The 16,935-nt window shown below is 37.1% G+C and overlaps 1 protein-coding gene across 3 annotated transcripts in view; it reads left to right on the forward strand.

Moving 5' to 3' along the window:
- The window catches only part of NPHP1 (nephrocystin 1), a 68,088-nt gene that overhangs the window by 38,209 nt on the left and 12,944 nt on the right, over positions 1–16,935 (forward strand). For all 3 annotated transcript variants that reach the window (XR_008379718.1, XM_053589879.1, XM_053589880.1), the window contains exons 12-16: positions 5,189–5,263; positions 7,069–7,179; positions 8,299–8,381; positions 10,161–10,237; positions 11,058–11,157. Coding sequence is in view for 2 of the 3 variants with exons in the window: in XM_053589879.1 (XP_053445854.1) it covers positions 5,189–5,263; positions 7,069–7,179; positions 8,299–8,381; positions 10,161–10,237; positions 11,058–11,157 (446 nt within the window). In the remaining variant the exon portion in view is untranslated. The remainder of the gene's footprint in view (positions 1–5,188; positions 5,264–7,068; positions 7,180–8,298; positions 8,382–10,160; positions 10,238–11,057; positions 11,158–16,935) is intronic.

The following is a 16,935-nucleotide window of genomic DNA, read 5'->3' on the forward strand; positions in this document are numbered from 1 at the left end:
CTCCTGAATAGCTGGGAGACTATAGGCATGTATCATGACACCAGCTAAGTTTTCTATTTTTAGTAGAGACATTAAAACACTCTTGCTCAGGCTAGTCTCAAACTCCTGAGCTTGTGTTCTCCCACTTCAGCCTCCCAGAGTGTGAGGATTACAGGCATGAGCCACCACACCTGGCCAGGAGTTTTGTCATTATCCTAAAAGCAATAAAAGTCATCGATGGAGATGACATGATTAGATTGATGTCTGGGGACGATTTCTTGTTCCTTTCTGAAGAGAATGGATTAGAGGGGGGCCAGAGAGAGCATGAGCAAGCCACTGGAGGAGCTATGCCATAGCATCGTGGTCAAAAGATAGCCAAGTGTCATCTTCAAGAGAACAAAATCTAGAGCCAGCTTGTTTAAGATTTACCCCATCTCCACCATTACTTTACCTTACTCTTTCTCACTTTCCTCATCTGATATACATCTCTTAGGGTCAACATGAGGATTAAATGAGTTAAATATGTGGAGTACTTAAAATAGTACATGGAACTTTTAGAGTGACTGGTGATAACTTAGAGAGGTGGAGGTACAGATGAGAGATGTGGATAGAGACATATTTTGGAGGTAAGAATCAACATATTTTAGTGATGGATTGGATATGGAGGATAGAGGAAGAATGGAGGATCCAGCATGTCACTAATTCTCTGACTTCTATATCTGCATGGATCGTGGCAACATTCAGTGAGATAGAGAACACTGGAAGTGGATAAGGTTTGGAGGAGTTGATGTGGGTTTCATTTTGCTCATGCTGAGTATACTTCTCATGCCCAGCATGAAGAAAGTGCCTTTCTTTCGTCTGAACTTGGAGTAAGTGAACTTGTGGTACAGTGATCCTCCCTCACGTCTACGTTTTCTGCACAAAACCACTTCCATAAATAAGCCAGTAGGTGTCATCAGTGACACAAGAAGAGCTGAGTTGCCTTTTCTCTTAAACTTGTTTTGATACTTACCTCCTACCTCTCCCTGTTCTCATATGTGAGAATATAAAACAAAAACTGGAATTTAATTTTAAATAACATGTCAAAATAATATAAACTTATTTCATATCAAAATAAAGAAGTTAATTTATGAAATGAGTTTATATTGAATTCCCAAATTGTGAAGTTAAAGAACATATTTAGTAGCTATACAAATACTCATGCTGTTTACTTAAGAGTGCTGAGTGCTTATTTAATAAATCTAAGCCTGGTTACAAATGAAAAGTATTGCTATTAAAACTGATTAATGAGATACCACTTCCAGTAATGGCTGATTAGGTTCCTCTTGGGCCAAACCGCCCAGAGTTTACAGCTGTAAGCTCTCAGGCGTCCTCAAACTTTTTAAACAGGGGGTCAATTCACTGTCCCTCAGACCGTTGGAGGGCTGGACTATAGTTTAAAAAAAAAACAAAACTATGAACAAATTCCTATGCACTCTGCACATATCTTATTTTGAAGTAAAAAAACAAAACGGGAACAAATACAATCACACGGCCTCATGTGGCCCACGGGCCGCAGTTTGAAGACCCCTGCATAGAAAACAGCCCCCTGGAGGCCCTGCCCAGCATCCAGAAGCAGCAGACACTGGAGAGGAGCCTCTTCTGCTGCTTAAGTTTTTGCTTTCTTTGTTCCCTCTCTTTCTCTTTGTTTTCTTTTCTTGCCTTCTTATGAGTTGCTTGTTTTTAGAACTCGTTCTGAATGATCTGTAGTGTACAGATCTTGTACATCTTTTTGGCTAGCTTTCCTAGTGGTTATAGATCTTATTTTACATGTACAGCACTTAGCATAGTCTATTAGTATCAATATTCCAGCTGGGGTGATGTATAAGACCTTTCCTTCCTTTAAGTCTCTTTATCCTACCTTGTTTATAATGTAATTATCTTAAATATTTACCTCCATACATTGAGAACCATATTATACAGTATTATAATTTTTTTATTAAATCATAGCTGTGTACATTAATGCAATTATGGGGCACCATACACTGGTTTTATATACCATTTGACATTTTCATCACACTGGTTAACATAGCCTTCCTGGCATTTTCTTAGTTATTGTGTTAAGACATTTATATTCTACATTTAGTAAGTTTCACGTGTACCCTTGTAAGATGCACTGTAGGTGTGGTCCCACCAATTACCCTCCCTCCACCCATCTTCCCTCCCCTCCCCTCCCTTTCCCCTTTCCCCATATTCTTAGGTTATAATTGGGTTATAGCTATCATAGGAAAGCTATAAATTAGTTTCATGGTTGGGCTGAGTACACTGGATACTTTTTCTCCCTATAATTTTTATTTCAACCATTACATATAATTTAGGAAAACTCACGAGAAATTCAATAATATTTACTTATACTTTTACTATTTCCTTTGTTCTTTCTTCCTGTCTGACATTCTAAGATTCTGTCTTTTATTGTGTCCTTTCTGTCTAGGGAATTTCCTTTAGCTATTATTTTAGGGTAGGTTTGCTGGTAATAAATTCTCTTAGACTTTATCTGAGAATGTCTCTGTTTCCCCTTCATTCCTGAAGGATATTTTCACTAGATACAGAATTCTAGGTTAACAGTTATTTTTCTTCAGCACTTGAAAAATATTGTGCCATTTCCTTCTGTCCTGAATGGTTTCTGATGATATTCACTGTCATTTAAATTGTTTTCCCCATAGTGGTTAACCTAGGTATTATTTCTCTCTCATAGCTTTCAAGATATTTTCTTTGAGTTTAGTTTCCAGAAGTGTATGGTGTATCTGGCACAGATTTTTTTGGTTTGTCCTGTTTGGGGTTTGTTCAGCTTCTTAAATCTGTAGGTTTATGTCTTTTGCCCAATTTGGGGATTTTTCAGCCATTTCTTCAAATACCTTTTCAACTTTAGTTATTTCCTTCAAAACTTTATCCCTGTATCTGGTAGTGTTGTGGTTGCTATCACACTGTCACCAACAAAGGACCCCCACAAACCCAGTCCAGGACCAGATCTTATGGAGGTTAGAGTTCTTAGTCTCAGATGACATCAGAGATATCACTGATTCATCAAAAGGCCCATTCACTTATTGACCTGATTCTGATCCTGGTGTCATGGCTAATGTCTTTGTCCTTTTACCTGCTTAGGCTCACAATAGTTGGCAACATTTTTTTTTCTTTTTTTTTTTTTTTACCCTACTAGCTTCAAGCAGTAAGGCTATCTCTAGTCCTGTATTCCTTTTAAGTAACTTTAGTCTGTGACATACAAATCCATCTCCTTGCCACTACATGTTCTGCTAGACTCAGAGCCCAGGAGACCCCTGGTTTCTTGCTTACCGTCTTCTTTGTTTTTCTCTTCCCCTGGTTTCTTGCTCACCGTCTTCTTTGTTTTTCTCTTCCCCTGGTTTCTTGCTCACCGTCTTCTTTGTTTTTCTCTTTTGTTTGTGCTCAATTGATGTAGTCATCTAACTTTTAAATCGAGCTCTTTCTTTTTAACTATTAATGCTTCACTGCTTTATATCTAGAGCAGATAGTTGTTTGAAGCATACACTAGTTCAGCAGAAGTTCTTGTGTGTTCCTTTTTATTTATTTAAATGGAGATGGGCTCTTGCTTTGGTCTTGAATTGCTATGCTCAAGAGGTCCCCCCACCTCCACCTCCCAAGTAGCTGGGTTCTAGGTGGCGCCACCACACCTAGTTCTCCAGTTCTTTATGCATTCTGAATGTAGGTTGCAGAATGACATAGCTCTGATTTTTTTTTTTTTTGAATCTTTGATAACTTCATTCTTGGCATCTGGTTTTATGCTGTATGCACAGTATGATTCTGAGCCAGTCATTCACCTTCTCGGGTTTCAGTTTGCTCAAATACACCGTGAGATGGTTGGACTAAGTCTTTTTTAGCAATCGGAATCTGTACATCAAGAAAGATATAAAATTATAAGCAGTAGAACTTAACACTGAATCTAAACTTCAAAATCAGGATTCTCCAAGTTAAAAAGATAAAAGAAATAGTATGGGATTCAGTTTCAGTGATACAAAGGACATCTTCCTACTAGAAGTAGGAAACATTCCTTGAAAAACCAGAAGGATCTTAGAATAAATAAAACACAGTCTTACAGAAGTCACCAGGTAGTAATCAGAAGGATTTTGTAAGAGTCCAGATTGAGAGTATATATTATTTTAGTAAAAGTTTAAATAATATTAATTAATTAATATTAAGTATAAGTTGTTGAAGCAAATGAGGTTTTGTTAATGTGGACAATTTGGCTGCCCATCAAAGACACCTGGGTGCCAACTAAGAGGGAATAGAGGACAGTGAGTTGAATTTGACCTAATTTGACACATTTAGGATTATTTTTAAGCTTGATTTTAATAATGTTGTAATAAGATATTTTCATCTAAAATAAAAATTACGTATTTTTCATTCCTTTGGAAGATGTCCATTTTGGTCAAAAGTTTACAGAATTTGAACTCTTCCTGACATAAAGTTTTTGCTTTGTGTGTCGTTGTTTTATGTAAGATAAATTACAGGGAAAATATGATTTATGAGCCTAGACATCTTTTTTAAAATTTCAGATTAATATGAGTGTACAAATGATTAAGTACAGTGTGTCCATTTGGTAGGTAAGGTCCCTGTTGTACTTGTGCCCCTCACCCGGCAGATGCACCATATACCCTCACATTGTCCCCATTAAGTGAGAGCACACCCACCCTGCTTTCTTCCCTTTCTCCTCTCCCTCCTCCCACCTCTCCCCAGCTTGAATTAAATTGAATTTTTCTCTTGGGTGGCCTTGTATTAGTGCTAGGCCTAGACACCTTGAGAAAAATATTAGTGTATCTAAATTGTTAGTATTGTCTGCCTCAGTGACAGGACGAGAGGGCTGTTTTTACCCGAAACTACTTACTTTCTGGTAAACCTATCCCTGATATTAAAGATTTCAAAGAATATGATTTATTACTAGCATAAGGGTCCAAGTCTCATTCATTTTATCAGTTCTTTGATTGTTTTATTAATAAGTACTGGAACACATGTTTTTCACTAATTATTTTTAAAGTGATATCATATTCTATTTAAAAAGGAAAACATTACAGTATTGCATGAAGTAAAAAGTGGAAGTTTCCCACACCCTATTTGCCCTACCTGATACAGCCACTGTTAACTCCTTCAAAGAGCCGCTACAACATGATCTCAACAGGGAAAATCTATCTCATTTCAGGTTCTGAGCAACATTCATACAGTCAGAGCCACATGGCAATCTAAAAAGCCCAAAACATGGACCTTTTCTCCCCAAGTAAGTAATCTGCTGAGTGACTGGAATGAGGAATGAACTTAAGTGTTAAGCAATTAATTTCTAAGACAAAGCTGTCAAAGTGTAACATTTATTTTTATAAATGCTATTTATATTCAGCACAGAATATGTGAAGCTAGATTTAAATTGTATTCTTTGGTGTTCCTTGAGGACTTTGATAAAAATTACTCATGTTTCTGACTCACCAAAGTTATAATTCCTGTGAATCATCTCATTCAATGGATTTGAGGGTTCAATTTTAGAAAATGTTCATGTGGTTAAAAAAAAAAAACAAAAGATAAAATTTAGGAAGTGCAGTGTTTTTAAAAAATGAAGTTTTCCAACTGTGTTAATGAGAGCTGTGCTTTCTTCAGATAGAGTCAAGGGTGACACCTAGGGGACTATACGTTACACCCAGGTACTGTTAAGAGTGGATTGAGGTTAGGTGGGTTCAGATCACCGAGTCAGTATTACTGAGTCAATATGGATGATAGTGAAGATGTCTTTATGTTCTTTTTATACAATAAATTGTCTATAGTTTATTTTACATACTTTTTTCTACCTCCAAGTTTTCATTACTGTAGTATTTACTTCCCTCCCACAGCTAACTCCCTTATATACCTCTAAAAACCCTTAATTGCCCTTCCTTCTATTATATTAAAAGGTCTTAAAACAAGATAGATATTCCATGAGAGGGCTTAGGCTGTGGGTGAGGCCCAGCCCCTCACTTGTGGACTCTGTGTGTCCACACTCGGTCTGAGCACAGTTCAGAAAAGGCCAGCTAGCTTCATTGAGCACTCTGCTCCCAGTGAGAAACATGGCTTGTCTTTTGGTACAGCACTTCACGATTCTGCTGTTGGATCTCTGCATATGCAAGGTGCTTAGGTAGAATTTTCTAGTGTTTTCTCAGGGTCTAAAGATGTTGGGGAGGATAAATAATAAGTATGTTTTACTTTGTTGAATGAAATTAAGCATCTGTTATGTGCAGTGTACAAGGCATTCTTCCTAGGTATGTGGGAACTTACATGTTAGTAGGAAAAACACATATGCACGTATGTGAATAATGATATCCTCTATTTATAGAGCTCTAAATAGGTGCCATGCCCTCTGTCCAGTCCTGATGTGCATTGTCTTGTGCATTCCTTAGACTAGCCTGTTGATAAGTATTCAGGCAGATTGTAATGGCTATGGGGCTCTAAGTGCTTTGAAGCATAAAGGAGAGGGAAGTTGATTCTAGTCCTTTGACTCAGGGAATGTTTTGTAGAAGAGAGACTGGACCTTGAAGGATGGATAAGATTTTACAGACAAGAAAGAGGGATGTAGTTGTCTAGGGAGAGGGAATGGAATGAACACAAGGGAAGTGAAAGGAACATTTACAAGGCTCACATTAGGAAAATTGAGCAAATATGTGTACTCAGTCTTTAATTTTAGCTCTGTTTATGAAGAGCAGTGAATAATATAAATGTATTTTATGCAAACTATTTTTAATACACCTCTGAGGAACTAGGTACAGTGCTTATATTAGCCTCTACTCTAAGCAAAGAGTAAATGAAGGTAAAAATGTTTCCCTTAAACAGAGAACTTATTTTTGTTTTAAATCATTGGTATAGATGAATCCAATCCATCTGATTTTTATTTTCCTTAAAATATTTTTATTATAATATAATGCAAAGGTAAAAACCATTTACTAATGAATAGGGCTAAAACCCTCCTCCCATTTTTAAAATTTTACTTACTTTATTTTAATTTGTTATTTTATTTTATTTTTAAAATTACTGATGAGTAACATTAATTTCTTATCATTTCAGGTTACTGGCATTTTGCCATGCTTACTCGATGGTGATTGTTTTATCAGGTCTAATTCTTCATCTCCAGATCTTGGAATATTATTTGAACTTGGAATTTCTTATATTCGCAATGTATGTCATCAGTTGAAAGATAAGGCTTTCTAATGTATAAGTTAAAAAGGAAGATGAAAAAATGTGTCTGTATTTACAAGGAAAATAATTAAGGTTTTATGTCTAATAGAATTTTAATCCCTTGAGGAATAGAATGGCAATATTTCTAATTTTACATGTAGTTCTGCTTTTTAGGTAGCGTTTAAAATAAAAGGGTATTTATTTACATTTACATTTATAGCTTATATTTACAGCTTGCTTGAAGTCCAGTGCTTTTAAAACAATGAAAATTTGGGACTTTGCAGAAAGTGAGAAAGGGTCCTCAGTGACATTCCAGTACTGTGGTCTACCTCTCTCTCTGTTCTCCAGAGGCTGAGTACATTAAGCCTTATAAGTGAGGAGTATAATTAAGGGACCTGACAAAGTGGTAATTTTTATAAGAAAACACCAGAGACTTGGGTTAATTTATGCCATATAAACTGTTGAACCAATGGCTCAAGTCTGGGGCTCAATAGCTATTAGCTATTCTACTAATAGCTTGAGAGGTGTAACATATATACCTGGCCTCCAGGTAACCCAGAGATCCATTACAAAGAGGTTACGTCAATAGTATTACACCACTTCTTCATTTCTTTAATACAAATTTATCCATATATATTATAGGTAGGTAGGACAGGGAGAGATATAGGCCTCCCACAAGCTCTGGGAGCTGGCAAAAACAATTAATAGTGCAGGTAAAATTCCAAGCAAAAAGGCCCTTAAATGAGTAATATCTGTATTCCATCTCTTAATGTAACAAAGCTTCATGATCTATGTAGTATTGATGTGATTTGAGATCACTCTGCAAAATGTTTATACACATATATCACTCCTGAGATAATAGCAACAGTTGCCACATATCCAGTTTAAGGAATTTTCAAGAGCAGTTTTGACAAAATATGATAGTTGCTTGACATACTACCTTTAACATCTAACCTGCAAGTAAAATGGGAATCTAATATGTTCCATTTTATTTTCTTGTGGAGAACTTTTTATTTCTACAGGTGAATACTAATTTTATTCCTTTAAAAGGACTGGGTATGTGCTTATAAATTTGATTAATACAGACATTAAACTTCATATATTTGTTTTATTTCCTAGTCAACTGGTGAAAGAGGAGAGCTAAGTTGTGGCTGGGTGTTTCTTAAACTTTTTGATGCCAGTGGAGTTCCTATCCCAACAAAGTAAGTTGGCTTTCCTTACAAATGAATAATTTTATAGAAATTCATTTTTTAGAATCTAGACACCTCAGGTTTGTCCTATTATCATTTAAATAACTTTGGGGGAAAGGGCTTTTAATATTGATTTTAGGGTTTAAAGTAATATGTGAAAGCAGCATGCATAGTCTCATCCTATGGAGGAAGTAGGGACACATTTAGAAGAGGTAATTTAAAAGATGTTTGCACCGGCTATCTGCTGAGAATACTCTTTCAATTATTTTCTATGGTATTATTACATTTCACCATAATGAAAACAGAATCTAATTCTTTCCAAAGAGTGGGAAAGCTAAGTCTGGGGTCTCAAGCTAAGTCTGACTGTCTCTGTCTTCTGTAAATGGGGCGTTGAAATTATAGTGGCAACCACTGTAAACAACTTTAACCTTAAGATCAAAAAACCGACTGTAAGCAAATATTTGTAATATATACAGAAGAATGCAAAGATTGTTATATCTGATATAAAAAGAACTCTCAAAATTAATAAGACAAAGATGATCCCAGCTTTAAAATGGGGGGGGGATAAAAGATTCAAGTATAGGATATGAAAAGAAGTTCACAGAATGGACACAAATAGGCTAGCAGTAGGATTACTGATTAAGATCCCAAGATTGGAATTATAAAATTAAGGGCTCTAATTCCAGCTCTGCCTGAGTAACTAAAGGTGGGTTCCTTAAGGTCTACAAACCTGAATTTCCCCCATCTTTAATCTGGAGGATTGTAATAATTCCTACCCCACAGGTTTGTTGCAAGGACTAATTTAGATAACACTCCCTGCATGGCCTTCTTACCATTGGGCAGAGAGGCAAGTCCTGATTCCACTAGTCCTCTAACGCACCCCAGTGGGAGGGGAGGACACCTCATTACTGTGCATGGATGTAGAAACCTAGGTTTCTCATGATCGTTTTTTGTTTTTTAATATATTCTGGGTTTTTAGTAGTGCATAGTAGAAGTAGGGAAAAGTACATCTACTCCATCTTTCTGAAAGTGAAGTCACAGCTACAGAAACATTTTCAGTGTATATAATTATATGAAAAAAATAAGTTGCTATGACTCCACTTTTGTTCATTAAAAGCTATTTGTTAGCCTACGTGGGTGGGTCTAGGTAACCTGTTCCCAGAGGTTGCCTCTGAGGAGCAGAATTGGGAAGGTAGTACAGTGGGATTTTACTGTTTCATACACTTAGTATGTAACTTCAAGAGAAAAGCATGTTATCTTTGAAATTCACTGTGTTTATGCATGAATATATGTTTGCATCTGTATGGGAAAAAATAGGGCAGAAGACACACTAAACTAGAGGGGAAGGGATGGGGAGGGAACTTTTTACTTATCGTTTCTATGCCATTCAAACTTTTTATAATAATCTACATGTAACTTTTACATTTTAAAAAGAAGATAAATTCATAATGGCTTTATTTCAAATAATGATTCAACACTTTGAAAACTACATCAAAAAACAGTTATTACTTGTCATTAACACTAGTCATTAAAGTCAAAACACTTTAATGACTTAAGTTAACCTTTCTCATTTTGGTGTGGAAAAATGTATCTTTTACCTTAGATAGGGAACAGAGAGACTGAGATGGTACCTCACAGGGGGATCAACAGCTATCATTGTCATTTGTAATGAAATATAAATAAAATATCTGTGACTATATGTATTTGTGCTAAAGGATATTACACTACTGACTCCAGTGTTTATAAACTACTCACAACATACATCCATCATGGCATGTGATTCTCTTATAGGACTTATGAACTCTTTTTGAATGGTGGTACTCCTTATGAAAAAGGTGTTGAAGTGGACCCATCAATACCCAGGAGAGGTACATCTCTTATGTGCTGTCTTCCTTTTCTTAAAGATTAAACCGATAGCAGATGCATCAGAGAAGATAGCTGTATTCTAGTAAACAACATTTTTACTTAGGTTCACATTTTAAAAATGCCATTTGAAACTAAAATCCTAATATTTTTATCTAAGTGTTTACTTTTTTAGTAGTGTACATGTGACTTAAGAAGTGATAAAGAATGAGGACATTGTATTAGTTCCTTTTCATTAAATACTGGATCAGCTTGGGCTGATGCAGAATTAATAGAATAGACTAATTTAGAGATTGCTTATTGCCAGGGTAAAGGGTACAGATGTTTGAAATGGTGATATGCCTGCTGCATTTGCCCTCCCAAAATACTGAGTGTCTTTTAATATGTTCACTGACCAGGCCTTATGCTAGATAATGGGAAAATGGAGAACAAGACAGATGTGGTCAGTGCCTCGTGGAGCTCAGAGTGGGACAGATTTGGAACTCCATTTTCACTCCTCAGCCATCCATCTCTTTGTTTGGTTGATTCAGGACACATACCATTGCTGCTGCCCCCACAATACCAGTTCTGTCTTCTTGGGACAGGAAGGAGTTTGGGGCCTGGAATGCACATCCTTTTAAGTTCCCTTTTTTTCCTATGTAACGTAGCAGCAGTAATGCTATAGAGCATCTGATGTGGTGGCCAATCAACTCATTCAGGGTGTGGGTGACTCCTGGCTTTCAATTCAGCACCACTAGTGGTATATGTTCATAAAATATTTGTTTTATTATACTACTGTCCTAAAGCACTTCACGTTTTGAGATGTATTTTCAATTTTTTTTAAAGCACACGGAAGTGTTTTCTATCAGATCATGACAATGAGAAGGCAGCCTCAACTTCTAGTAAAACTGAGATCCTTGAACAGAAGTTCAAGAAACTTATTAAGGTTGGTACCTCCTTCCCATGAACTTGGAATCATTTAGCATTTATAGGTCATCTCTCCTTTTGGCTTCTCCTCTTGCTTGGTCATCTTTGGTTGGTTATTGTTTTCCCCATCAACTCTTCTACCAAAGATCAGTAAGGAAATGAAACTGTAGTAAAGCTTGTATCAGCTTACTCTTCTATTTATTAGTTAGCTCAAATGATAAGTTTGGTCAGACTAAAAATTTAGACACTTTTGACTAAATGGGGCTGACAGCTGCATGATCCTACCTTTAGGGAACTATTTTTTAATGTCGAGTTTATTGAGATATAATTTACATGCAGTAAATCATACCCTTTTTAGTCTACAGTTCTTTGTATTTTGACAAATGGATATGGTCATGGAACTACCACCACTATCAAGATAGGGAATATTTCCTCTACTCTCATTTGCCCCTTTGTACTCAACTCCCTAGCCCCAGGCTCAGGCAACTATTCATCTATTTTCTTTCCCAACAGTCTTGCCTTTTCCATAATGTCATGTAAATGGAATTATGTACTGCATAACCTTTTGAATCTGGCTTCTTAGCATAATGCATTTGAGGTTCACCCAGGCCACTGGATGTATTAGTAATATGTTTGCTTTTGTTCTAAATAGTACAGATGGCCTCTGACTTATGATGGTTTGGTTTAAGACTTTTCAATCTTAGCATGAAACAGAAGCAATACGTATTCAGTAGAAACCATATAGTACAGTATTCAATAAATTACATGAGTTATTCACTTTATTATAAAATAGGCTTTGTGTTAGGTTTTGCCCAAGTGTAGGCTAATGTAAGTGTTCTGAGCATATTTCAGGTAGGCTAGGCTAAGCCACGATGTATGGTAGATTAGGTATATTAAATACATCTTCAACTGATATTTTCAACTTACTGTAGTTTTTTCAGGAAGTAACCCTACCATAAGTTGAGATGTATCTGTATTCCATTTGACAGATATAACACAATTTGTTTATTCATTCACCAGTTGATGGGCATTTGGGGGTCTTTGTAGATTTGGATAGCTATGAGCGAAGCTGCTTTAAGTATCTGCATCCAAGTTTTCTGTGTGTGGATAAAGGTCTTCCTTTCACATGGCTATCTGGAAGTGGGCTTGCTGGATCTTCTGGTATTTGTTTAACTTTATAAGAAACTGCTAAAGTGTTTTCCCAAATGACTATACCATTGTATACTCTCATTAGGAATATATGAGAGAATTCCAATTATTCCATGTTCTTGACAGACTTCGTATTATCAGTTTTTCGTTTTGGCCATTCTACATGAGAGTTGTGGCTTCTCATGGTGGTTTTAATTTTCATTTTCCTCAGGGGGTTTTTACACTAGTAGAATCTCAATCTGTCAAGTTCTCACTCAGTGCTGTCTTAGACAAGTAAATTATCCATTTCTGTCAGGGTCTCAGTGTCTATATCTTTAAGATGGACATCATGATAATAAGTACCAACCCTATAAAGCTGTAAAGAGATTTAATGGAAAGAAAGCATATAGAACACTTAGCCAATATTTATAGTGGCACATAGTAACTAACACTGTAATGTTTGCTATCATTATTACCTATCATAATTATTTATATATAGACAAATGTAAATATAATGCCATGTAAATTGTGCTATGTCATCAAATGTTCAAATGTGAAGACCCCATGGGCAACTGAAGCAACACCAAAAATAAATAAATGGAATGTGATCAAGTTAAAAGGCTTTTGTACAACTAAGGGCACAATGGCTAAAGCAAACAGACACCCTTCAGAATGGGAGAAGATATTTGCATGCTAGTACTCTGACAAAGGGCTGATAACTAGAATCTACAGAGAACTCAAACTAATCAATAAGAAGAGAGTAAACAATCCCATTTATCACTGGGCAAGAGACATGAGCAGAACCTTCTCCAAAGAAGACAGATAAATGGCCAGCAAACACATGAAAAAATGCTCATCATCCCAATTCATCAGAGAAATGCAAATTAAAACCCCCTTGACATGTAACCTAACCCCAGTAAAAACAGCCCACTTCTTAAAGTCCCAAAGTTGCAGATGCTGGCACGGATATGGAGAGAAGGGAACACTTCTATACTGTTGGTAGGATTGCAAACTAATACAGCCTCTATGGAAAGAAGTATGGAGAATCCTCAAAGAACTAAAAGTAGACCTTCCATTTAATCATTCAGTCCCATTACTAGATATCTACCCAGAAGTAAAAAAAAAAACCATTTAACCATAAGGACATTGGCAATAGAAATTGTAGCTCAATTCATAATCTTGAAGATGCGAAACCAACCCAAGTCAACCATAAATGGATTAATAAACTGTGGTACAGTTTGAGATTTATTTTCATTTTTTTTTTTATTCCTTGTATACCAAGGAATACTATTCAGCCATAAAAAGATGGAGACTTTATATCTTTTGTATTAACCTGGATGTAGTTCTAGAACATTCTCCCTAGTAAAGTATCACAAAAATGGAAAAGTGAGTATCCAATACACTCAATACTAATATGAAACTAGTAGATGAACACCTATATGCTCACACAAGAGAAAAACTGCATTAAACTCAGGTCGGGGAGAGTACAGAGTGGGGAGCAGGGAGTGGGATTGGTGTGCTCTCACCTAATGGGCACAATGTAGTGGTATATGGCACACCTCCTGGGTGAGGGGCACAGCTACTACTTGGACTTTACCTAACAGATACAAACAATGTAACCTAATCATTTATACTCTCATAATAATCTGAAATTTAAAACAGATTTATCATTTGCTCAAATGAAAATATGATGTGTATGTAGCTGATAAGGTGGAGGAAGGATTTGAAATAGGCTTTGAAGGATTGGAAGAGTGTGGCCAGGGGAAGATGTGGAGGGAAGGAACTCCACAGAGGGCACAGGGGGACAAAAAGAGGGGTCAGAAAAGCATCACAGGGAACAGAGATTAATAGGATTGAATTGGCCCATCACAGCCTGCCCATGGCTCACAGATTACCAAGAAGTAGGGAAATAAATGAAGACTGGGCACACCCCTTTGAGTGGCTGCTTTTCTCAATTCAGATCATGGTCTTAGCTTAAATATCCCTTGTTCTCATCTCTAGTACTGAAATGTAGTTTATAATTATAGTATTAACAGTTAAATCTGTCAATAGCCCTTAATAACTTGTTCATGGGTATCATTTACCTTTGACTTTTTCTCCCTGGATGTTCATAGAACCTGTAAATTCCTTTTTTGGCCAATCTTTCCTTGGAATGTTGTTATTTTTCAAGATTAGGAAAAAAGTAGCATAGTAGCAGTCTTTATAAAAGAAAAGCTAAAACTTGTTTGGCTTCATTCTTCCTACTTCTTTGGCTTCCCCATTACTCATCTCGTTTGATAAGCCTCTGAGAGTCCTAGTGCACTCCCAAGAGTGTCTTTCAACTATAGCTCCTAATAGTGTTTCTTGGCCCCAAATACTGGTTTTCAGATTCTTTGTATATCAAGATCAAATTTGACTGCATGCTGCAGAGGTCATTCTTCTTAAGCAGTGAATGTTGTTCTATGCTCTGGATTCTTTTTTTTTGAGACAGAGTCTCACTTTGTCTCCCTCTGTAGAGTGCTGTGGCATCATGGCTCACAGCAACCTCAAACTCTTGGAATCAAGCAGTTCTCTTGCCTCAACTTCCTGAGTAGCTGGGACTATAGGTGCCCACCACAATGCCCAGCTATTTTTAGAGACGGGGTCTCACTGTACTGAGGCTGGTCTTGAACTGGTAAGCTTAGAAGATCCACCCACCTTGGCCTCCCAGAGTGCTGGGATTGCAGGTGTGAGCCACCATACCCAGCTATGCATGGGCCCTTGAAGGTCCTGAGTCGTCATCCTTTAGATTTCAGGAACTGAGGCACTTGTTTGATTACAGTACACATTAGGCACCAGAAAAACATTTGCGAAATAATTGCTAAGTGAAAATCTCCCTCCTAGCATAAAACTACTTCTCAGGAGCTCTACTTGGCCTCTGCTGTTCCTGGCACCTCCCTGCCTTGTCTTGGTGAGTACTCTTCTGTCTTTCCAGAGTCCACAGAGAGACGTGAGCACTGTCTTGAAATTGCCTCTCTACTTTGCATGATTCTGAAATGTACACTCATGGGAATGTCATGTGTGGGTTGGGGCACACTGCTGTTGCCAGACATAGCCTGGCTGTCATAGAAGCGAGGCTATGGACGCAGTGAAGCCAGAGGCCCTGGCTTACAAATTTCCCTCTCTTAGAAATTTCACCTTTGCTTATCCAAACTTCTCTGCTGAAAGGAGATAGGATAGGGCCTCTTTTCTTTATGCCAAGTGACATATAACAATGGAGACAAGGCCAAGGATGGAAGTTTACATCAGTGCCCATTGTTACACTGTACCCTGGCTGGTTGGCTTTACACTACCCTTTCACCCAGCCATAGGTACGTAGTATGTGTATCTCCTATGGGTGTCAGGAGAATTATCATTTGCCTTTCTGATGCATTCCATCTTTTTTGTCTTTACTTTCATTTTATTGTTACTAAAAATACATAATAGTGTTACTTGCCTGAAGCCCTTTCATTGTTTTTCTGCCACCAGAGTTTGCTGGTCTGTGTGTAAAGTAAGGAAGTATATTTTTACTTATTCAGCTCAGCTAACCTTTAGCAGCCCAGAACTTTTTAGTCATCTTGGGCTTGAGAAAATCAGAGGATTTCCCTAAATAAAATGTAATAAAGTACAAGTAGCATTGCTTCATGTTTGGGAATGTGCCAGAAGGAAAGGAGTGCTCACACTATGGGAGGACCAGTGTCTGCTTGACAGATAGGGTGGGCAGGTCTGTGAAAAAGGAGAGGGCCAAATGGAAGGAAGGAAGGTTCCACCCCTTCCTCTGCAAAAATCAATGACTGTTAGTCAGTGTGAGCCCTAAGTTTGGGCATGCAGCTGACACTGCCCACAGGGGCCATGGTCCAGAGGGCAGGATGTAGAACACCCTTGGGAATCATAACATGAGCCTTGACAAGGCATGTGGTAGCACTGAGAAAGCTAAATGGTTCCCTGTATCTAGCGTTTGAAATCTAGGTCAGGTAGATGGACGGTCCAGATTTTAGCAGGGTTGGAAAGACACCTTCTGGATTTGTATTATCAAATGCTGTATGTGAACATAAATGTAGTAGGAGAACTTGTCTTACATTTTTGGATGTTTCTAGAAATACAGGGTTTAGGGAGTGGTCAAGGTTACTTATCTAAATTCCATGAAACTAAGTATCCATGGAACCCATTGCTCTTATACCATCATAGGGGTCACTTTCATTCTGTTCTTTTCCAACAGGCTCTTTTTTAACCTTTGGTGGTTTTTCTTAGCCCAAAATCATCTTCCTCTTTGATAGAGGACATCATATCATTTGCAAGGTTTTCAAGATTTTCTGTATGGTAATTCTTCATGCTTAGTGACAGAGTTCATGTATTTCTAAACACAGTATTTGGAAGATACATATTTAGAGATAGCCAGAAGAGAGCACGGAGTGGGGGGAAGGAAAAACATAGAAAAAATACATGTAGAATGATCTAAGACATTTTCTTGAGTATTTTCTAAGGTTAACTCTTCTGCTTAACATATTCCCAGTAAGTATTTAGTGTATGTCATTTGTGACATTCACTTTTCATGTTTGCAGACTGTCATTTTGAAATGTAATCATTGAAATTTTTTAAAAAATTTATTCCTACGTATTTTATTCTTTTTGATGTTATTGTAAATGGAATTATTTTCTTAATTTCCTTTTCA

This window comes from Nycticebus coucang, chromosome 4 (genome assembly GCF_027406575.1).
Source record: "Nycticebus coucang isolate mNycCou1 chromosome 4, mNycCou1.pri, whole genome shotgun sequence".
Taxonomy (NCBI): domain Eukaryota; kingdom Metazoa; phylum Chordata; class Mammalia; order Primates; family Lorisidae; genus Nycticebus; species Nycticebus coucang.